This window comes from Callithrix jacchus, chromosome 8 (assembly GCF_049354715.1).
Source record: "Callithrix jacchus isolate 240 chromosome 8, calJac240_pri, whole genome shotgun sequence".
NCBI lineage: Eukaryota > Metazoa > Chordata > Mammalia > Primates > Cebidae > Callithrix > Callithrix jacchus.
In genome coordinates this window covers 53,721,436-53,746,271 of record NC_133509.1, presented here as the reverse complement: position 1 = coordinate 53,746,271, position 24,836 = coordinate 53,721,436, and the positions used below count along the sequence as shown (strand labels likewise).

General features: G+C 38.9%; 2 protein-coding genes across 4 annotated transcripts in view; one reads left to right on the top strand and one right to left on the bottom strand.

Annotated features, from left to right (window-relative positions):
• Positions 1–24,836, top strand: part of AVEN (apoptosis and caspase activation inhibitor) — a 188,856-nt gene that overhangs the window by 22,338 nt on the left and 141,682 nt on the right. For both annotated transcript variants that reach the window (XM_078334430.1, XM_002753582.5), the window contains exon 2: positions 16,507–16,684. In XM_078334430.1, the coding sequence (XP_078190556.1) occupies positions 16,507–16,684 (178 nt within the window). The remainder of the gene's footprint in view (positions 1–16,506; positions 16,685–24,836) is intronic.
• CHRM5 (cholinergic receptor muscarinic 5) overlaps positions 1–24,836 on the bottom strand; it is a 92,314-nt gene that overhangs the window by 39,413 nt on the left and 28,065 nt on the right. The gene's annotated exons all lie outside the window — the stretch shown is intronic.

The window sequence follows — 24,836 nt, the reverse complement described above, 5'->3', positions numbered from 1 at the left end:
TTCCATAACATCTTGTAAATGTTTTATAGTAGTTGATATCACAATATATATGTTTACTTCTCTGAGATTCCCACAGTGCTGTGAGTTCTTGAGGCTAGGGCCGTTGGCTTATTGGTGTTTGTATTCCCAATGCCTGATCCAGTGCTGGGACTCAGTAACTACTCAGGAAGCACTGTTAAATGAATGTTGGCAAGTTAAGCGTTCAAGGAGCAAAAGTAGCTCTCAGTGGACATATTGCAGGACAGACAAATGTGAAAATAAATGCCACGGAGGGGACTCAAGATGGCGCTGTGAGAACAACCCAGGATCGGAGCCCGCGTTGAATTCGCAAACGGTGAGTCAGTGCTGCATTTCCAGACTGATCTTTGTTGCCCACAGAACGGGGAAACTCCCAAGTATAAAAAGACACGGGACGCCAGGCAGTAGGTCTGCCTGGTGAAGCCGGCAGCCGGGGCGGCGGCGGCCGGCCCTACCCAGCAATCCCCACAGGGCGCGCTTGTCCGGGTGCCTTGTTGAACCGGCAACCTGAGACTTGAGAGGGCTGGACTTGAGACTGAACGAGACTTGCACAGTAGCCCAGCCCAGGGGATTGCAGGGACAGATCGTTTGGGATACCCAGTGGGACGAACAAAACCGTGATTTCAAACTATCCCGGGCAGACGGTCCGAGACGCTCTGTGGGGGAGGGGCATCCACCACTACGGAGGCAACCTGCCCCAACTGATATACACGCCCACTGCTGAGGCAGCCAGCCGTTGCCGAGGCAACCCGCCCCAACTGAGATACACGCCCACTGCTGACGCAGCCAGCCGTTGCCGAGGCAACCCGTCCCTACTTAGATACACGCCCACTGCTGACGCAGCCTGCCGTTGCTGAGGCAACACGCTACAACGAAGAGACTCCGCCGCAGGGCGTGGCGGAGACCACAGCAGAGCCGGCAGGAACAGCGCGAATCACACAACAGCAGGGCGGAGCCTCGGCAGCCAAACAGTGGCTAGTCTGCCTTTGAGCTGGGCAGGACACCTGATCGGACATCCAAAAATAAAGCCCAAACCCCTCAACACAGAGCATTTGAGAAAAAAAAAAAGGGTTGTTTAATGAGCTGTGTTGCAGCAGAATCAAACATAGCAGACTAACAGCCCTGAATGAACAACAGAGTGCACAGCTCAGCAATTAAACCCCTATAAAGTACAAACTGTCTCCTCAAGCAGCTCCCTGACCCCTCTATATCCAAAAGACTGTCATTAGGCAGGCATCATCCTGGGACAAAGAGAGCAGAAAAAGAAACTGGTAGCATCCCTTGCTGTGCCACGGCTACTAGAGGTGCACCCCAGACAAGCAGGGTCTGGAGCGGACCTCAACAGTCGTACAGTGAAGGGGCTAGACTGGTAGAAGGAAAACCAAGCAACAGAAATACTTCATCATCAACATTCTGGGTGTCCACTCAGAGACCCAAACGAAAAGTCAGCAACTAGGCAGACGACCAGCGGACAAATCCACAAAGATGGGAAGAAACCAGCGCAAAAAGGAGGAAAACACCCGAAACCAGAACACATCGCCTCCTAGAAAGGACCAAGACTCCTCACCAGCAAGGGAACAAAGCTGGACGGAGAATGACTGTGACGAAATGACGGAATTAGACTTCAGAAGATGGATAATGAGAAACTTTTGTGAGCTAAAAGATCATGTATTAAATCAATGCAAAGAAACTAAGAACCTTGAAAAAAGATTTGAAAAAAGATTCGAGGAAATGATAACAAGAATGGATACCTTAGAGAGGAATATGAATGAATTAAAGGAGCTGAAAAACACAATACGAGAACTTCGCGAAGCAAACGCAAGTTTCAATAGCCGAATTGACCAAGCAGAAGAAAGAATATCTGAAGTCGAAGACCAACTCAATGAAATAAAACGAGAAACCAAGATCAGAGAAAAAAGCGCAAAAAGGAATGAACAAAGTCTCCAAGAAATGTGGGACTATGTGAAAAGACCTAACCTACGTTTGATAGGTGTACCAGAAGGGGACGAAGAGAATGAATCCCAGCTGGAAAATACTCTTCAGGACATCATCCAGGAAAATTTCCCCCACCTAGCAAGACAAGCCAACACTCAATTGCAGGAAATACAGAGAACACCACAAAGATATTCCGCAAGAAGAGAAACCCCAAGGCACATAATCGTCAGATTCAACAGGGTTGAAATAAAGGAGAGAATACTAAGGGCAGCCAGAGAGAAAGGTCGGGTCACCCACAAAGGGAAGCCCATCAGACTCACAGCAGATCTCTCGGCAGAAACACTACAAGCCAGAAGAGAGTGGGGGCCAATATTCAACATTCTTAAAGAAAAGAACTTTCAACCCAGAATTTCATATCCAGCCAAACTGAGCTTCAGAAGTGAAGGAAGAATAAAATCCTTTGCGAACAAGCAAGTACTCAGAGATTTTGTCACCACCAGGCCTGCTTTACAAGAGCTCCTGAAAGAGGCACTAAACATAGAAAGGATCAATCAGTACCAGCCATTCCAAAATCACACTGAATGCTAAAGAGCTTCAACATAATGAAGAATCTACAACAACTAACAGGCAAAACAGCCACTTAGAATCAAAATGGCAGAATCAAATTCACACATAACAATATTAACCCTAAATGTACCAATCAAAAGACACAGACTGGCAAATTGGATAAAAATCCAAAACCCATCAGTGTGCTGTATCCAGGAAACCCATCTCACATGCAAGGATACACAAAGGCTCAAAATAAAGGGATGGAGGAAGATTTACCAAGCTAATGGAAAGCAAAAAAAAGGAGGAGTTGCAATTCTCATCTCTGATAAAATAGACTTTAAAGCAACAAAGATCAAAAGAGACAAAGAAGGCCATTACATAATGGTGAAAGGATCGATACAACAAGAAGAGCTAACGATCCTAAACATATATGGACCCAACACAGGAGCACCCAGATACATAAGGCAAGTTCTTAATGACTTACAGAAGGACTTAGACTCCCACACAATAATAGTGGGAGACTTTAACACTCCACTGTCAATACTAGACAGATCAACCAGACAGAAAATCAACAAGGATACCCAGGGCTTGAACTCAGACCTGGAGCAAGCAAACCTGGTGGACATTTACAGAACTCTCCACCCCAAATCCACAGAATACACATTCTTCTCAGCACCACATCACACCTACTCTAAAATTGACCACATAATTGGAAGTAAAGCACTGCTCAACAAATGCAAAACAACTGAAATCATAACAAACAGCCTCTCAGACCATAGTGCAATCAAGTTAGAACTCAGAATTCAGAAACCGACCCAGAACCGCACAGCTTCATGGAAATTGAACAACTGGCTCTTGAATGTTGACTGGGTAAACAACGAAATGAAGGCAGAAATAAAGAAGTTCTTCGAAACCAATGAGAATGAAGACACAACATGCCAGAACCTCTGGGACACATTTAAAGCAGTCTCTAGAGGAAAGTATATAGCAATAAGTGCCCATATGAGGAGAATGGAGAGATCCAAAATTGACACCCTATCGTCAAAATTGAAAGAGCTAGAGGAGCAAGATCAAAAAAACTCAAAACCCAGCAGAAGACAAGAAATTACTAAGATCAGAGCTGAGCTGAAGGAGATTGAGACATGAAAAACCCTTCAAAAAATCAATAAATCCAAGAGCTGGTTTTTTGAAAAGATCAACAAAATAGACAGACCGCTAGCCAGATTGATTAAAAATAAAAGAGAGAACAACCAAATAGATGCAATAAAAAATGATAAAGGGGAAATCACCACAGATTCCACAGAAATTCAAACCATCATCAGAGAATATTACAAACAACTATATGCGCATAAACTAGTAAACCTGGAAGAAATGGATAAATTCCTGGACTCCTGTGTCCTCCCAAGCCTAAACCAGGAGGAAGCTGAAACTATGAATAGACCAATAACAAGGTCTGAAGTTGAGGCAGCAATTAAGAGCCTACCTCACAAAAAAAGCCCAGGTCCAGATGGGTTCACAGCCGAATTCTACCAGACACACAAGGAGGAGCTGGTACCATTCCTTCTAAAACTATTTCAAACAATCCAAAAAGAGGGAATCCTTCCCAAATCGTTTTATGAGACCAATATCATCCTGATACCAAAACCCGGCAGAGACCCAACGAGAAAAGAAAACTTCAGGCCAATATCCATGATGAACATAGATGCAAAAATCTTCAATAAAATATTGGCAAGCCGATTGCAACAGCAAATCAAAAAACTTATTCATCATGATCAAGCAGGATTCATCCCAGGGAAGCAAGGCTGGTTCAACATACGCAAGTCTATCAACGTAATTCACCACATAAACAGAACCAAAAACAAAAACCACATGATTATCTTAATTGACGCAGAGAAGGCATTTGACAAAATTCAACAGCCCTTTATGCTAAAAACCCTCAATAAACTCGGTATCGATGGAACGTATCTCAAAGTAATAAAAGCTATTTATGACAAACCAACAGCCAATATCATACTGAATGGGCAAAAACTGGAAGCATTCCCTTTGAAATCTGGTACTAGACAAGGATGCCCTCTCTCACCACTCCTATTCAATATAGTACTGGAAGTTCTAGCCAGAGCAATCAGGCAAGAAAAAGAAATAAAGGGTATTCAAATAGGAAAGGTGGAAGCCAAATTGTCTCTATTTGCAGACGACATGATAGTATACCTAGAAGACCCCATCGCCTCAGCCCAAAGACTCCTGAAACTGATAAACAACTTCAGCAAAGTCTCAGGATATAAAATCAATGTGCAAAAATCACAAGCATTCGTCTACACCAATAACAGACTTAAAGAAAGCCAAATCAAGAGCGAACTGCCATTCGCAATTGCTACAAAAAGAATAAAATACGTTGGAATACAACTCACAAGGAACGTAAGGGACCTCTTCAAGGAGAACTACAAACCACTGCTCAACGAAATCAGAGAGGACACAAACAGATGGAGAAACATTCCATGTTCATGGTTAGGAAGAATTAATATCGTGAAAATGGCTATACTGCCCAAAGTAATTTACAGAATCAACGCTATCCCCATCAAGCTACCATTGACTTTCTTCACAGAACTGGAAAAAACCACCATGAACTTCATATGGAACCAAAAGAGAGCCCGCATAGCCAAGTCAATTCTAAGCAAAAAGAACACAGCGGGGGGCATCACACTACCGGATTTCAAACTATACTACAAGGCTACAGTAATCAAAACAGCATGGTACTGGTACCAAAACAGAGATATAGACCAATGGAACAAAACAGAGGCACCGGAGGCAACACAACATACATACAACTATACAATCTTTGATAAACCTGACAAAAACAAGCAATGGAGCAAGGATTCCATGTTTAACAAATGGTGTTGGGAAAACTGGCTAGCCATGTGCAGAAAGCAGAAACTGGACCCCTTCCTGACACCTTACACTAAAATTAACTCCAGATGGATTAAAGACTTAAACATAAGACCTGGCACCATAAAAACCCTAGAAGGAAATCTAGGCAAAACTATCCAGGACATAGGAGTAGGCAAGGACTTCATGAACAAAACACCAAAAGCATTGGCAACAAAAGCCAAAATAGACAAATGGGACCTAATGAAACTCCACAGCTTCTGCACGGCAAAAGAAACAGTCACTAGAGTGGATCAGCAACCAACAGAATGGGAAAAAATTTTCGCAGTCTACCCATCTGACAAAGGGCTGATATCCAGAATTTACAAACAACTCAAGCAGATTTACAGGAAAAAAACAAACAAGCCCATTCAAAAGTGGGCAAAGGATATGAACAGACACTTTACGAAAGAAGACATATATGAGGCCAACAATCATATGAAAAAATGCTCATCATCACTGGTCCTCAGAGAGATGCAAATCAAAACCACATTGAGATACCATCTCACGCCAGTTAGAATGGCGATCATTAAAAAATCTGGAGACAACAGATGCTGGAGAGGATGTGGAGAAAAAGGAACACTTTTACACTGTTGGTGGGAGTGTAAATTAGTTCAACCATTGTGGAAGACAGTGTGGCGATTCCTCAAGGCCTTAGAAATGGAAATTCCATTTGACCCAGCAATCCCATTACTGGGTATATATCCAAAAGACTATAAATCGTTCTACTATAAGGACACATGTACACGAATGTTCATTGCAGCACTGTTTACAATAGCAAAGACCTGGAATCAACCCAAATGCCCATTGATAATAGACTGGATTGGAAAAATGTGGCACATATACACCATGGAATATTATGCAGCAATCAGAAATGATGAGTTCGTGTCGTTTGTAGGGACATGGATGAATCTGGAGAACATCATCCTCAGCAAACTGACACAAGAACAGAAAATGAAACACCGCATATTCTCACTCATAGGTGGGTGATGAAAAATGAGAACACATGGACACAGAAAGGGGAGTACTAAACACTGGGGTCTATTGGGGGGAAAAGGGGAGGGCCAGTGGGAGGGGGAGGTGGGGAGGGATAGCCTGGGGAGAAATGCCAAATGTGGGTGAAGGGGAGAAGAAAAGCAAAGCACACTGCCATGTGTGTACCTACGCAACTGTCTTGCATGCTCTGCTCATGTACCCCAAAACCTATAATCCAATAAAAAATTAAAAAAAAAAAAAAAAGAAAATAAATGCCACTTAGAGTTGTCATTAAATAAACAAGTTTGTCCTGGGAAGGAACTATCAAGATGACTGCTTTTATTTTTATTTTAAAAAAGTTGGCCAGGCGCAGTGGCTCATACCTGTAATCCCAGCACTTTGGAAACGTGAGGCAGATGGATCACTTGAGGTCGGGAGTTTGAGACCAGCCTGGCCAGCATGGCGAAATCTCACCTCTACTAAAAATACAAATATTAGCCGGGTATGGTGGCATACACCTGTAATCCTAGCTACTCAGGAGGCTGAGACATGATAATTGCTTGAACCCGGGAAGTGGAGGTTACAGTAAGCCGAGATCCAGCCGTTGCACTCCAGCCTGGGTGACAGAGCAAGACTCTGTCTCGGGAAAAAAAAAAAAAAGGTGGTAGAGAGGAAGAGACATGGGTCAAGTCCTTAGTATGCTGCATTCATTTTGATTATAACCATTAAAAAAGGTGGTGAGAAATTTAGGAAATTTAAAACAAACCATGACAATGAGTAAGAAATTAGAAATTTGTGCTCATAAAGGAGGAAATAATGGTTAACTTGGGTGAAGAGTAAACATAATCTGTGATTTCTGCCTGTTCTTGCTTGAGGGCAGAGGTTTGAACTATCTAGGTTCCTTCTAGTTCAGTAATGCTTTACTTGTTTTTTTTTTTTTTTTTTTTTTTTTTTGAGACATAGTTTCTCTTTTGTTACCCAGGCTGGAGTGCAATGGAGCAATCTCGGCTCACCGCAAGCTCCGCCTCCTGGATTCAGGCAATTCTCCTGCCTCAGCCTCCTGAGTAGCTGGGATTACAGGCATGCGCCACTGTGCCCAGCTAATTTCTTTGTATTTTTAGTAGAGACGGGGTTTCACCATGTTGACCAGGATGGTCTCGATCTGTTGATCTCGTGATCCACCTGCCTCAGCCTCCCAAAGTGCTGGGATTACAGGCGTGAGCCACTGCGCCCGGCCTTGCTTTACTTGTTAATAAAGTTTTCTTCCTCTGATGATTTGAGGGTTTGGGAAGTGTTTTAAAGTTGGCCGGAAGACAACTATTTAACAGTCTGAGTTTTGTGGAAAGTGGAATGTGTTGGCATTAAAACCTGATAACTAAGGAAGCCAGACTTGTGCTGGTAGATAAGAGAGTTAAAAATTTAATGAGACATAGCTGAAAGAAAATCTGGCCATTTGCAGCACTAAGAATGTGCGGTGAAATCCCAGCAAAAATGGAACAGAGAGGCGGATGTGCCTGAAGCATCCCTTCCCCCCTTCAGAAGAACAGTAAATGATCAGTGGCAATGGTTAAGGTGAATATATTTTACACACTAAGTTCACCCAGAAATGCTCAGGGTCTTTTATATAAGAGTTGATATTTTTGTATATATACATGACCTTTAATCAAATGATTTAAAAAAGGAAATTTTTTGCTTATAGGCCTTCTAGTTAGGTCACTAGTTATTGTGTGTGTCTGTGGATTAAATTGATTGGCAAATCAAAACACTGTCTTTTCCCTTAGATCATAACCACATCCAAGAAGCAAATTGTCTTTATATAGGACCATTTAGTGCCTTCTTTACTAGAAAAGTTGTCGGTAGTAATCTAGCTCATAGACTTTACCTGGGAGTTGGGACTTGCAAAATGGCTTAATTTGGTAGTTTTCAAACCTTTTTGAAAAGCTTAAAAAGTCCCAAATTCTTATAAGAAACTCTTTTTTTTTTTAATTTTTTTTTTTGAGATGGAGTTTCACTCTGGTTGTCCAGGTTGGAGTGCAATGATCTCGGCTCACCGCACCCTCTGTCTACCGGGTTTAAGTGATTCTTCTGCCTCAGCCTTCTGAGTAGCTGGGATTACAGACATGTGCCATCATGTCTGGCTAATTTCGTATTTTTAGTAGAGACAGGGTTTCTCTATGTTGGCCAGGCTGGTCTTGAACTCGACCTCAGGTGATCCGCCCGCCTCAGCCTCCCACAGTAATGGGATTACAGGCGTGAGCTGCTGCACCCTGCCTAAGAAGCTCAATTTTTAAAGCAGATTAAATGAAACTGCTTCCTTTTCATAAAGACTCCCTAAAATGACTTCCACAAAGTATAGTTTAAAATCACCAGTTAGTCCAATAAAAGTTACTCTAGTCTAATTTCCCAAATTATTCTTAAGTCATTGAAGCATAGAACTCTCAAGGTCTTGATTTTAAGAAATCTCATAGTCTGTCCCTGGTGTGGGCTGCCTGCAGATACTAATTACCTTTCTGTGCTTCCCAGTTTTAGCCAACTTTCAAACAGAATGACACACGTGAGCAAGATATAAGGACTTGGGGAAAGAGAGATGGAATGAGAGGCCTGTGAGACGAGTTACCGAACAGCTGCACTGAGGGTTGTGTTCCCATTTTCTTGGTCCCGGGATGTCTCTCCTCCTTTTCCCTTTGCTTTTTCCATATATGGACCACAAGGAAGGACAGCTGTATATACTTCTCTTGCTAGAGAACAGTTGAATTTGACTATCATGTGGAACATTTTATTCCCATTCTTAATGGCCACAGTATTTTGCAGCCCAAATAATTAATATTATGTACATTGTTCTGGGATCAAGAGATAATTCACATGTATGCTATATACTGCATTTGCTAATTTTTCAAATACGATCATGTATATTTTATGTAATACAGAATGTATATTTTAATATACAAAGACAAATGGGAACATCCTTTTATATATATATCCATATCCTTTTCCATTCAATTTGAAATTTCATTTTTAAATATTGAAAACTGTCACTGAATTCTTTAATTATGATGGTTTATGAATTTTTCTTTTGTTAAAAAGATTTTTTTAATAGTGAAAAAAAGCATTGTAAATTGTTGCTTATGGTCCAAATGATTATGTAAGATAAAAATGACCTTAATACATTTACAAATATAAAAGTTGGCAATTAACTATTAATCAGTAACATATTTTAAAGCTCAATAACATTAAATATTTTGAATAGGCTGAATTAATATTTTTCAATTATATACATTGTAAAATTTTAATTGAGCATATATGACATTATTAATCATTGCAATTAGTTTTTGGTGACTTTTTGCTGAAGGATTTCCTTAAATATGTTGTTTCTCATTTCTTTCTATTCTACTTACTCCCTTCTATGATTATAGTTTACGTTTTGCGAGGAACATAGGAGGTGGATGAAACGTGTGAATGTTTTTGAACTCCTTACTAGGTTCCCAACAGAAAGCCTTTTCTATACCCCTTTTGCTCCAGAAGAAAGTAGAAGCAGGGACCTGCAAGAACTAGGTGCTTAAAAATAAAAGGCTTTAAAGAGGATCTTTTGTCTGGTTGTTATATGTTATTAGTATTAATAACTTTCAAAATTTTTCTGGCTTATCTGAAGGCTCTTGGTGATAGAGATAATCTTTAAATATTCTCTTGGCAACCTCTTTTATTGATGTAATTATTTTTGGAAAGAAAATGTAGGAGGATATTTAATGAATAAGGTACCCAAATATACTGTTCATAGGTGGACCAGTAAATTAAGCAGATTATAAATTAATGTAAATTATTGGCTACATTATTTATTGTAAGTTAAATAGGATGGCAGCCTCAGTAAACAAATCTTTTTTTGGTTCTGTGGAGCGTATAGTTCCTTTTGTCTAGTTGGTCTAATCCATTATTAAAGGTAGGGTCTTGAAGTTTCTAATTATTATTGTTAAACTTTCTATTCTCTCTTCAATTCTGTCAGCTTTTGCTTCATACATTGTGGAGATTTGTTCCTAGGAGCATATGTTTATATGTTCATAATTGTTCTGTCTTTTTTTCTTTTAAAAGACAAGGTCTCGCTCTATTGCCCAGGCTGCAGTACAGTGGCATGATCATAGCTCCCTGTAAGTTCAAACTCTTGGGCTCAAGTGATCCTCCTGAGCAGCTAGACTAGAGATTCATGCCACCATGCCCAGCTAATTTTTTTTTTGATAGAGATGGGGTCTCTCTATGTTGCCCAGGCTGATCTCAAACTCCTGGCCTCAAGCAATCCTCTCTACCTCGGCCTGAACCATGGTGCCTGGCTCAGTTGTTATTATCTTTTTGATTGACCTTTCTATTATTGTATAACAGCTTTCTTGGTCTTTATAACAATTTCTGTTTTAAAGTCTGTTTATTTATTTATTTTTAAGATGGAGTCTTAAATATGTCGCCCAGGCTGGAGTGCAGTGGCACAATCTCTGCTCACTGCAACCTCTGCCTCCCAGGTTCAAGCAATTCTCCTGCCTCAGCCTCCCAAGTAGCTGAGACTACGGGTGTGCACCACCACGCCTGGCTAATTTTTGTATTTTTAGTAGAGATGGGGTTTCACCATGTTGGCAAGGATGGTCTCGATCTCTTGACCTAGTGATCCGCCTGCCTTGGCCTCCCAAAGTGCTGGGATTATAGGCATGAACCACTGCACCTGACCTCTTTTTAGGAGACAAGGTCTTAATCTGGCCCCCAGGCTTCAGTGCAGTGGCGCAATCATACTCACTGCAGACTCAAATCCCGGGTCAGGTGATCATCTTAACTCAGCCTCCTAAGTAGGTGGGACAACAGATGTACACCACCATGCCTGGCTAATTTTTATCTTTTCATGGAGATAGGGTCTTGATATATTGCCTAGGCTGGTCTTGAACTCCTGGCCTCAAACAGTCCTTTTGCCTTGACTTCCCAAAGTGCTGGGCTTACAGAAGTGAGCCATGGTGCCAGGCTCATTATTTTTGACTATATTTTTCCCCGGCGATAGGTGATTTTTGTCTTCCAAAAATTTTGATATGTTTAAATTCTAATTCCCAGTACCTGTGAGTGTCATCTTATTTGGAAATAGGTTCTTGCAGATGTAATCAAGATAAAATAAGGTCTTACTGGATTAAGGTAGGCCCTAATCCAGTATAACTCCTGTCCTTATAAGAATGGAGAAGATACACACCCATAGAGGAGAAAATACCATGTGAAAAAGGCAAAGGAAGGAATGCAGAGTATCTCCAGCAACTGCCGAAAGCCAGAGAAAGTCATGGAACAGATTCTCCCTCAGAACCTCCAGAAAGAGCCACCCTACCAATACCCAGATTTCAGACTTCTAGCTTCCAGAACTGTGAGAGAAAAGAGTTTCTGTGGTTTTAAGCCATCTAATTTGTGATACTTTGTTATGGCAGCCTTAGGAAAGTAATGCAGATGTTGGTACCAGGAAATGGGGTGCTGCTCTAACATACCTAAAAGTGTGGAAGTGGCTTTGGAATTGTGTAGTGAGTAGAAGCTGGAAGAATTTTAAGGTGCATGATAGAAGCAGCCCGGTTGTCTCAAAGATACCATTGGTAGAAATATGAACATTAAAGGCCACTCGGGGTAGGTCTCAGATGGAAATGAGGAACGTTTTACTGCACACTAGAGGAGAAGCAAGCCATGTTTGAAAGTGGCAGAGAATTCGGCTGAATTTTGTTCTACTGTACAGTGCTAATATGTATGTGTAAGGGGCCATTGGCTCTCCTGTTTGGAGAATGACATAGAGTTATCATGTCAATTATTATTAGGAAGTTGTTTTCTAGTCTTTGTCTCTCTTTACTTTTTGCTGTTTTCCTTTCTTGAGTATCTAATGATTTTGATGCTAATATTTGAGGTGAGTTAGGAAAAAGATAAATATTCTATACTCTGCTAGTTATGCTGGTATTAGTTTGATAAGAAAGAAAATTTAATTGTTGCCTATAGTGACATTTTTAAGATCTCTGTGGATTGAATGAGTTTGAATCTCATTTACCTAATTAGTTCAATGTAGGCTACAGTTCCTTATGGTGATACAGTGCTTTCTTCAATAGAGATTTTTCAGTATCCTTTTATTACCTGGAACATGGGTAAAAACATGATATGTGTTTTAGTTTTGAGAAGAAAACTGATAGTTTAACAGTCTCACAAATTGTTCACATATGTCCATGAATGGGCAGAGTTGCTAGGTTCCAAGTTTTTTGTCCTAGCCTTCCTTCCTGGAGAGTGTTAGATGATGTCAACCTTGAGTAGAAATCTATGGAATGATTGTTTTCATTTTCATTCTGCAGAGTAGGTAAAGTCAAAATGATCCTTGCCTATTGGAAAAACTGCAAAACTTTAAGCTACTCTTTCTAGTTGGGAATCTCAATTTGTTGTAAATGGATTTTTGTGTGTGTGTCATTGGACAAGATAATAGCTCAGCAGTAGTTTGATTATATAATAGGTCTTCAGCTTATTAATCTAGTTGGATTCCTGTTAATTTCTGAACAATGTAACCAGTGACCAATGTCCAGGTATAAAATATTACAGTGAATATCACCAGATTAATTTTGTAATGATATTAATATGAAAATGATGTCTTTATCTTTAGTTTTCACCTTGTTTTCTGATCAGTATTTTATTTGCTCTCTCCTTTTTCTCCATATTGAGGCTTTGCATATTTTTATTTTGTCTCAGATCTTTGCACAATGAACTTATAAAATTATCTAGGAGTTTTTAAGATACATCTTTCTCTCAGTTAGATCAAATGTCTTCTAAACTTAAAAAAAAAAAGATTACTTCTTACCACTCTCTTGTGAATGGAGGCTAATGACAGCTCTGTTTGTGTCTGCATTTGGGTAGGGGTAATGAGATCCTTGTTCAGTTTTTCTTTTAATTTGGGGATGAGTGAGTCATTCATATGAACAAGGCTCAGCCTATTAGAAACCCTTGGCAGGACCATTAATTCCGTCTAGATCTCCCACTTTCCATTTCAGTACTTGTTTCACTGCATTAATAGTTCCTCAGGTGTTTCAGATCATAAACTTCTTTCAGATCAATGTAACTATTTTGCTCAGGTCCACATTTTTGCCATGTGTTATAGCTGTGTTCAGAGGTTTTATACTAACTGGAGAAGCCTCTATGAACTTTATTCACCCAGTGGGCCAACATAATAATACTGGATTTTCCCGGACAAAACCCTGCTGTTGTTTTCAGCTCTAGTTCTATCCCACAAATTCTCATCAGTTACAGGCTATTTTCTTTAAAATGTTCCTGATATTTGTTATTTACATAGCAGATCTCATTCTGTTACATATCTTTAATCTATCAGAATCTTTTGGTTCTGAGAAACTTGCAGAACTGCTAGTTTTCAGGCATTCTTTGCAGTCCCTAGATCTTAATGTAGACTGCCATTTTTTTTTTTTTTTGGCAAGGAGGCTTATGATGATGTCTGAGTGCCAACAGTGATCTTGAAAGGCCATTTAGTCTGTTATTTTTTGAAAGTGCATGAAAATTGGTTCAGGTGAGGGTTATTGACTAGTGTTAAATTTGTTAAGTGAACATTTGGGGAACTAGAAATTCACAGTGGACCAAATAACACTACACAAACAATTTCGTAGATGAAACAGGGAAGACATGCCCGTATGTACACTGGGTGAGTGGATCAGACTTCATTATCCAGACCCTGTGGCCCATCTTAGTATTATAGTGCTTATGTTTGTTCAGTCATCTGATTTGACGTAAGGTAAGGTTCAAAGCACCGTGTGTGATGTATTTTAGCAAAAAAATATTTAGCTTGACTCCATTGAGCACTTACATTTTTTAGATTAGTTTATAGATAATATTGGAGATAAAAATCTATAAATAATACCATGAGGAAGCAGCCAGACCTGGCCTGGCCTTGTCAACAAGTCAGTGCCATAAAAATAGGGACTGTGCTGGATTCAAAGAGACTTAAGGAATAAACAATTAGATACAATGCTGGGTCCTGGATTGGATACTGTCCTGGAAAAAACCATCTGTATAGGAAATTTTTTGGGTTAGGGAAATTTGGAAATAGCCTGGGTGTTATATGAAATGAAATTTATTAAAATGGAGAGATGAAGAATATTTTTTAAACATTTGGTGACCAAAAAGAAGTATATGTAAATATATACATAGAAAAAGATCTGAAAGTATGTGTACTCAGGGGTTAGTGGTACTATGTGGGTGAGGGAATTTGGGGGTTTTATTTATTTTAGTTTTGCTTGTCTTTTAATTTTCTTCAATGCACATGTCCTGTTTCTGTGTTAATAAAAGCTTGTTATTTTTTTAAAGTCCACACTAACCCATCCTATACAGTTGAGTTATTTTAATATATTTCACTAGTTTTTTTCTTGATAAGGATTTTGCAATGTTTGGGACACATGTTTGAACCATGTCTTTAGATTCTATGTGCATCTCTCTCTGTTTTAAAATTTTAATATTCTATTGTGAAAAATTTAAATACATGCAAAGGAGATAGAGTAATAATATAATTTTCCATGTGCCAATCATCCAGCTTCAGTAGTTATCAATTATGTATAGTGTATTTCATGTCTGTCCACCATTCCTCTCCACCCACTATTTTGGAGCAAATCTCACATGTCCTATCTTTTCATTCATAAAGTGTTCATCATTTATATCTAAAGTTAACAACACTTAAAAAAATTTACAAAACCAGTATCATAACAAATAATAAATTAGTGATATTTCCTTAATAAAATCAAATATCCAGTCATTATTTCCTTTTCCCAATTTTCTCATGGTCATTATTTTTTCTAGATGATTTAAATTGGTACGGATAAGTTCCCTACATTACAACTGATTGTGTGTTAAGCTTTTTTGGTTTACAGTTTTCTCCATCCTCCCCCACCATTTTTTTTCTTGCAGTTCATTTATTGAAGAAACTGGGCTCCTTCTAGAATTTTTCACATTGTGTATCTTTCTGGTTGCTCTCTTAACCTTTCAGTGCCCAAGACTAGAAACCGTTCTCTAGACTGCATCTGAGCAGGGTTGCTATTTAAAGCTTATAGAAATCTATACAACATAGTCAGTTGTAATACCGCAAACTTTTTTTTACCCAAGCATTTTCTTTTCTATTGAATTAAGGTTTCATGCCAGCTTTTTTTCTAGGAGTATTGTGTATGTGTCCACGTGTATACAACTAGGTGCTCACACAGATGCTACCTGAAAAATCCCACATGCAAGTTGTAGAAATTGAGCCTGGAGAGTATTAAGAGGGCACCTGAGAGGGCACTCACAGAAAGATATCAAGGGCAAATGAAGTGGCCTTGACTTTGTCAGCGATTTGTCTCCTCTCAATATTTAAAAATGGATTCGTGTCAATATATAACCTCAGAACATTCATGAATCACCTATCTGGATGGTTCTGTTCATAACATGTATTTATTCCAAACTCAAGTTGTTAATAAGTACTAAAACAAATTTGGATGTGGACTGGTTTTCATTATTGTAGAGTATGGAACCATATGTATAAAGGTAGTACCACATAAATTCATGCTCCGTTTCACAAGCCATTGTCCCTCACTATGTGTAATGATATTTTCCTAGGAATGTGTGTCTAAGTTAAATATTTTTAAATGATGTCATACTTTAATTGCTCTAAAAATTAAAAAAATAAAGCTTACAAACATTTACTAGTCAGTTACTAATATCTGGAATGTGTTTGTAAAATCCATAAATTGAAAGGAAGAGTTGATTTCCATCCTGAAGTCCTTTGAGTTTAAGATGCTTACAGCCTTGATTATTACAACTGGGTGAAACTGCTATTGAAATAGAATACATTGGGGTAGATTTTAGAGATTAGTTACACAAATATTTAGGTAGCTGCTTGCCAGATTTTCTTTTCAATGATTACTGAAAAGTTTACTCTGAAAGAATGCTCTGGTATAGTGTGATTCTCTTAAAATATTTAATATTGTCAGACAGTTTGGTCTATAAATTGCTTTTTATTGCTCTACCTATGTACTTCTTTGTTTTACTGGGAAGTCTCCTAAGGTCAGGATTTCCACTGGCTACTTATTGATTTGTCTCTAATGATTGCAGGTTGAAGATGACAGTGATGCAGAGACCCATGGAGAAGAGAATGATGAACAGGGAAGTTATTCTAAAAGAAAGATTGTCTCTAACTGGGATCGATATCAAGATATTGAAAAAGAGGTCAATAATGAAAGTGGAGAGTCGCAGAGGGGAACAGATTTCAGTGTCCTCCTTAGCTCTGCAGGTATGAATTCCAGTTGCATGCATACTGCTCGATGCTCTGAAAGTTGCATGGACTTTTTATTTATATTTTTTAATTCCACTGTTACAACTAGCAATTTATTCTTTGTTCTTTGGATTTTAAATTCAAGTAAAGGACAGTGTTTCTAATGGCTTGTAAGGGAAAAAAAATGATGTTTCTTTAAGTGGAAGTAAGGGTTTCCATGTACTGATGTAGAATGACTAAAGTCTTTGCGATAGATAAAAGGCTTTCTATAAGTGGAAAAAGCTGAGCCATGCTGCTGTAAATTTGATAGTCTGAGAAACATAAATGTTTTCTTTGATATTAGGGGAAACATTACTTATAGGAAGCATTATGAAGTTTCTAGAATATTTGTTCTCTTTTTTTCTTCCTTTTCTTAAGTAGCCAGGCATATGCATAGTAGTAGATATACACATATTGGAGTCATATGCACTTGAACACCAAAATTCTTTTTGCTTTTGCTTTTGGATAGTCTTCTCTGTCAATACAGTGAAAAACCCAGTCTTTCCATGGTCAGCTGTAATCTAAGATTGATTGCACCTTTAGTGATGTGATGCTGAAGAGCAGTAACAGGGAACAGTGGAGGAGTACTGGGTGTATAGGTGGGCGCAGGGTCCCTACTGGGGTGTGGGTAAGAATTTAAAGAATAAGTGGAAGATAGATTGGTGATTTCCAGGGGTTGAAGATAGGAGAGTGGGAGGTGGATGTGGTTATAAAGGGGCAGCATGACAGATCTGATGCTGATACCGTTTAGTATCTTGACTGTTGTGGCAGATACACGAACCTTCACAGGTGATAAAATTATATAGAACTTAATATAGAACATGTGCACAAATGAGTATGAATACATCTGAATAAGACTGGCAGATTGTATCAGTTTCAGTGTTACCCTCCTGGTTGTGATATTATATTATGGTTTCGCAAAATGTTATTGGGGGTAACTGGGCAATATGTACAAGAGATTGCCCTGTATTATTTATTTACAACTGTGTGTGAATCTGCAACTACCTCAATAAATAATTATTGCCAGGTTAAAAATATATAAAGGATGTAGATTTGAGAAGCAAAGAAGTAAAACAAAAATAATACTTTGGGACTGGAATTTTCTCATCTTCGTGACTTTGAGGTGGCTGTCTAGTTCTACCCTTTTTCTTTATCTTCCTTTATTTTTGAATGCCTCCACCAGGCGTTCTCTTTTAACTTAATAGAATATGCTTTTCTGAGCAGGAAAGAAGTAGAGAGATCATAAAATGGAGTCAGAAGCACAAGATTCAGTTTTGTGTCATTACCATAGATGATTCAAATAGCATAACTTCTTTGGCTTTGTGGATGGCTCTGAACTCATTGACTGTTCAAGGACTGGTAACACTAAATAATTTCTTCAGTCAAATGAGTGCTTCCTTCTTGGTACCTATATTTTGGCCAGTTATGGATTTATAAGCACTTTGCCTCAAGATGGGAGAAGAGGAATGAAGGTAAAATATAGGATGGTTAGTTTTAATTCTTATAAGCTGTTCTGCCAAAAGATCTAGGGGGACAAAATTGAAGTAGTCCAATGAAATTAACTTGTGGACTAAAGTAGATTTAATTCAATCAATTATATATTCAGTTACCAGTATCTTCCCAAAAGAGATACTTTATCAATGTTGGAAGGCAGTTAAAAATTCCAGTCTAGGCGGGTGGATCATGAGATCAAGAGATCGAGACCATCCTGGTCAACATGGTGAAACCCCGTCTCTACTAAAAATACAAAAAATCAGCTGGGCACGGTAGTGTGTGCCTGTAATCCCAGCTACTCAGGAGGCTGAGGCAAGAGAATTGCCTGAACCCAGGAGACGGAGGTTGCAGTGAGCCAAGTTAGCGCCATTGCACTCCAGCCTGGGTAACAAGAGCGAAACTCCGTCTCAAAAAAAAAAAAAATTCTAGTCTAATTTACCAGGCCTGTCCTCTGGATTATGATTTTGGTTATTTATTTTAACATTCTATTTATAATTGAAAACCTGGCATGGTTTGGGTCTCTCATGTATTTTTCTTATAGTCTGTCTTTGCTTACTGATTCCTTCTGAAGAGGCTTGTTTATCTGTGATTCGTTTTTTTTTTTTGGTGATTGCAACTGTCCTGTCTTTTGATATGTACTTATATTTCTTTCCCACTCAGTTGCTGATTTTTCAGTTTTTTCTCACGATAATATAAGCCTGAGAGGAGCTGCCATGCTTTCTTCATACTTAGTGCCATAGTGCTATATTGGTTTACTTTTGAGACGTAAACTTCATTCTCTGAAAATAAAAATTCTAGGGTACGTAGTGTTCTCTAGATAAGCTATCCATACTCCTTGGAACGATTCTGCTTCCCAGGATACTATCCTTGTTTGTATAAATAAATATACAACTGAAAAAAAATTGCTGATTCCTTAGGTGTGCAATCATAAACTTTTCTAGATATTGCCGAATTGCTTTCCACAGTAAAGATGAGCTAGAGTTCCTAGTGTTTGGCATCTCTGCCAATTCATAGTACTGTTGGACTTTTAAATTGTGGCCAGTTGATTGAATGGTGTCTAGTGTAGTTAATTCAACAGATATTTAAATGCCCACTGTTCCAGGTATTGGCTTAGAGGCTGGGCATAGAGTGGTGAATAGAACAGATATAAACACCTGCCTCACAGAGTTGACTTTCTAAAGGATAGAGACAAACAAGAGTATACAAAATGTTAAATGCCATTCTTGCTTAAGATAGAAAGAAAGGGCTGTTACCATTTTAGAAGTAGCCAGGGGTCTTATTGAGACGACAACATTTGACCAAAGATATGAGGAGGGCGAGGGAGCAAGTGAGGATGTCTGGGAAAAGTATCCCAGGCAAAGGGAATAGCAAGCTCAAAGGCTGTGAGATAGGGGGATAGGGAATCACAAGGAAGGCCAGTGTGCAGAAGCAAAGTAGGCAATGAATTTGGAAAGGCAGCCAGATTTGTGTAGTATTGTAGACCATGGTAAAGATGTTTGCCTTTACTCTGAGATGAAAAAACCAGTGGAGGGTTTTGAAGAGAAGAGTGATACAGCTAACTCCTGTGTTAACAGGATCACTCTGCTGTGTTGGAAGGAACTGAAGACTGGCAAGTGGGGAGCAGGTAGACTATCATTAGGAAGCCACTAATAATAATCCAGGGGAGCAATGGTGATAGGTTCCGGGTCCAGAGGAAAGCTGTGGAGGTGATGAAAAGTGGTTGGGCTCTACATCTATGTAAAGGGAAGGGCAGAGAGCACTTGCAAATGTTGGGTATGAGATAAAAAGATACGTAAGGATGACACTAAGTTTTTGGTCTGAACAGTGAGAAGAAGGGAGTTGCCATTAACTGAGGTGTGTAAGTTATAGGAGTTAGTCAGTGTTGCATGTATTAAAATTGAAATGTCACTTAGATACCTGTTGCCATCAGAATACCTTAAGAAATGGTTGGCACACTCAATATAATTGGACATTTTGACACAGGAACCATTTACAAAGGTATGTGTGGAGTATAGTGAAAGCACTGACGTAGTGCTGTGTTGGAAGGGTGAGTAGCAGCATATATGTTACCACCCTAGTTACTAGAAATTTGAAGAGGGTCATACAGAGTTTGCCTTGGGAGAATGAATCACCTTCGTTGAGGGCACTCAGCCAGTGAAGATGACTTAAACTGAGAGAGGAATACATATTCTCTTCCTGTCTCTTTCAGGGCTTCCATAAGCCTAACCTGCTGGAAGCCAGAAGACAAGGGAAGTTGTAGTCCATACTGGTCAAGCTTCTAGGGCAGAACTGGATGGAGAAGGGTGGTGGAGGATAAGTTTGCATTGACACATGGAAGAGACCCAGCACAACATCTAATAGGAGACATGGGGCAGGCTGCCTGATAAAGGAATGTAGGGCTCAGGATACAGGCATGGGCTGGTGATAATACATTTGGGTGATGCCAGCCTTTAGATGATATTTAAAGTCATAAGAATGTATGAGATGACCAGGGGAGTTATTACCTAGAGAAGTGCTGACTTCTGGGCACCACAGTGTCTAGAGATTAGGGGAAAGAGAAGAAACCAGCAAAGGAGACTGAGCATGAGTGGTAGAAGGAATAACCAGGAGAGTGTAGTGTCTTTAAGTGTTTTGAGGCAGAAGGAGAAATGTGTATCAAATGCAGTTGATGACAATGAAGAATTGACTTTAATTTAACAGGAAGGTTATTGGTGGTCTTCACAGGTGCAGTTTGTTGGAGTGGTGGGCTAAATTTTTTCTTGAATTTAAAAAGAATGTGGGAGGATACCTTCGAGACAGCAGACATACATGACTTAATTTTAAGGAGTTTTGTTATAAAGGAAAGGAGAATAATGGGCTGGTGGAAGAAGTGGGTCAAGACTTTTTAATTTTTTCTTTTTTTGGTATTTCTTTTATAGAGACAGGGTCTTGTTATGTTTCCCAGGCTGGTCTCGAATTCCTGGGCTCAAGCAATCCTACTGCCTTGACCTCCCAAAGACCTGGGATTGCAGATGTGAGCCACTGTGGTTGGCCAGTCAAGACATTTTTTAATGATGAGAGAAATAACTACATGTTTACTTCTTGGTAGATCCAGAAAAGAGGGCAAAGTAAATGTGGGGAAAAGTGAGAATGCCTGGATTTATATTCTTTAGTAGATATGAGCTTGATAGGATCTGTTGTGCAGGTGGAGAGATTGCCCATTGCTGGGGCTTGGGCAGTTTTCCAACTGTAATTGGAGGAAAAGTAGAATACATGGGCATAGATGTGGGTAGATGGGTAGATGTCATGGGGGCTTGAGGAAGCATTCTTCTAAGAAAACCACGGATAAGTGTTGCGGAGGAGGTACTGGAAGTGGAAGGAGAGAGTAGAAGTTTAGAAATAGTTGTCGAGGAAGTGGGAAAATACAGTTTTCTATTTTCTAAATAGGAAAATATGGTATAGATGTTGGGCCACAATAGGGGTATTCATAAATTTAAGGTGAGAACAGGTATACTTTTCCCTGACTCATATTCTGCTGTAGGGGTGCAGGCCCAGAAAGACGGGATGGAAGGGTAGGACTTAATCATGATTATAGTTTAGTAGAGCAAATGCAAGGAAATGAGAGAGGGAAAAGGAGATGATTAGAATGATTGACATAAATTTAAATGAGATAAAGAGATAAGTGAAGGTATGAGAGAAGATGAGGGGCAGTAAAAAGATCGCGGGATCACAGGATGACAGATTCTTCTGGGCAGACAGATTATTGACCTTTTTGTGAAGGTGTGAGTTGGAGAGCTGGGAAGTGGTGGCTGCAGATTAGAATGTTTGCCATTGAGATTTGGTGGGGCAGGGGGTTGCAGATGATAGTAATGATATGGTCTTGTATAAAAGCATGGGCGCACCTGCTCTGAGATGATGTGGAGACCTCATTGTTGGAGGTTTTAGTTTACCTTTCTTCAGTTATTACTGTAGTTGAACATCTTTGTATTAATGGTGTTTGCTTTCTTGGTGAACTGCTTGCTCACATTCTTTAACCATTTGGCTATTTTGTTTCTTATTGACTTGTGGATTAAAAAAATGTAGTCTTTATACTTATCTTTGGATATTTGTGTTTGCAGATATCTCTTGATAGGAGATTCACTTCTATAGTGGTGTCTTTCAGTGCTTTTAAAATTTCAGTTGAATTTATCAATTGTCTATCTTACTGTTTATGCTGTTTTATGCCTTGAGAACTCCATCTTTCCCCCAGGGTTAAAGATGTTCTATATTTTCTTCCAAAAGTTCTAATTTTGCTTATTTTCCTGAAGAGTGTTACATTTTATTGTTTGCTACATGCTTTTGCAACCATTTTTGATTGGTGGAGTGAGGTGGCATAATTACCTTGTACTTCAGTCTCCTAAACAGTATATATCCTTTTGGTTTTCATTTTCTATTTTTCTTTATGAGTATATAATTTCCCTATTACATACCAACGTAGTGAAATTAGGAACAATTTATCAACCTTCCAACATTTGATTTTTAATATTGAACATTTAAATTTCGCCTGTGATGTGACAGTTTTCTTTTGACAGTGTGGTTTAGTGTAAGGAGCATAGGCCACCAAGTCAAATAAATGTTGACTTGAGTACTTCTACCATGACTCTATTTTTGGGCACTACTGTTTCTCCATGTAGGAAGAGCAAGAACAGAAGTAACAGTGCTTGATCTGATGATGCCAGCATCTTATCTCAAAGTCACCACTGATTCTAGTTCTGCTTAATACGTGAACTTGGTACCTAGTTTTAGTATTTAATTTTTTTCCTAGTAGAACCTTAGTTATCTCTGTTCAGTAAAGTCATAGTCTAATATTTTCCCTCGAATGTTAGATGTAAATAACAATGTTATTTATATTTTTCTGAGAAATTAAAAGTTCTCAGGTATACTATCATTGATTATTGAGTCGTTTATTGAATGCTAGTGTTTTTCTGAGTCTCTAAGCATTAAAAAGTCAGTGGTCTTAGGTTAAGTAATAAAAATAAGCTTTTTCCACCTTTTCCTTACTTGTAGTTGTTTCCATCTATAATTGTTCATCTGTTTTTCTCTTCTATCTCAGTGTTTGTTTGCCATGTGCCCTGAAGGATGGCCATTGCCATCATGGTGAGATATAATCCGGATTTGGTATCTTAGAGAAAGGCTCTATGGTGTGGACTGTTCCTATTTTGTTGCTGTTGTTGTATTCATCTTTTTTTAAAAAAAATAATTGCAACTTTTATTCTGAATCGAGGAGGTACATGTTCAGGTTTGTTACCTGGGTATATTGCATGATACTGATGCAGAGGTTTGGGATATAATGGATCCGTCACCCAGGTACTGAGCATAACACTTATTTCACCCCTTGCCCACTTGCTCTTCCCTCTCCGGTAGTCCTCAATATTTACTATTGCCATCTTTATGTTCATAGTACCCAATGTTTAGCTCCCACTTATAAGTGAGAACATGCAGTCTTTGGTTTTCTGTTCCTGTATTAGTTTGCTTAGGATAATGGCCTCCAGCTACATCCATGTTGCTGCAAAGGACATGATTTCATTCTTTTTCATGGCCACATAGTATTGTAAGGTGTGTATGTACCACATTTTCTGTATGCAGTCCACTACTGATGGGCACCTAGGTTGATTCCATGTCTTTGCCATTGCGAAAAGTGCTGGCGATGAACGTACAACTGCATATGTCTTTTTGGTAGAAAGATTTCATTTCTTTTGGATGTATACCCAGTAATGGGATTGCTAGGTTAAATGGTAGTTCTAAGTTCTTTGAGAAATCTCTAAACAGCTTTCTACAGTGGCTGAACTAATTTCCACTCCCACCAACAGTGTGTAAGCATTCCCTTTGCTCCACAGCCTCATCAGCATCTGTTTTTTTTTTTTTTTTTACATTTTAATCATAGTCATTCTGAATGGTGTGACATAATATCTCATTGTGGTTTTGATTTGCATTTCTCTGATGATTAGTGATATTGGGCATTTTTTCATTATTTGGCAACTTGTGTGTCATCTTTTGAAGTGTTTCTTCATGTCTTTTGCCCATTTTAAAATGTTTTTTAACTTGTTTAGTTAAGTTCCTTAAAGATTATTAGAACTTTGAGAGATACATAGTTTGCAAATATTTTCTCTCATTCTATAGGTTGTCGGTTTACACTGTTGATAGTATTTTGTTTTTGTTTTATTTTTTTTGCTGAGCAGAAACTCTTTCATTTAATTAGGTCCTACTTGTTAATTTTTGGTTTTGTTGCAATGCTTTTGAGGACCTAAGTACTGTTCTTTATACAGTTTTCTCTTGGTATCCAAGAGAGATGGTTTCAGGACCCCTGTGGATACCAAAATCTAAGAAGCTCAAGCCTCCGATATAAAATGGCACAGTATTTGCATATAACCTATGAAAAGAGTATAGATATCTTATATACTTTAAATCAGCTTTAAATCACTTATAATATCTAATACAATGTAAGTGCTATGTACAGTTGTATTATTTTTTATTTGTATTTTTCTTGTTGTATTGTTTATTTTAAAAAATTTCTTTATTTGTTTATTTTTAGAGAGACAGGGTCTTTCTCTGTTGCCCAGGCTAGAGTGCAGTGGCATGATCATAGCTCACTGTAGCCTCAATCTCCTGGGCTCAAGCA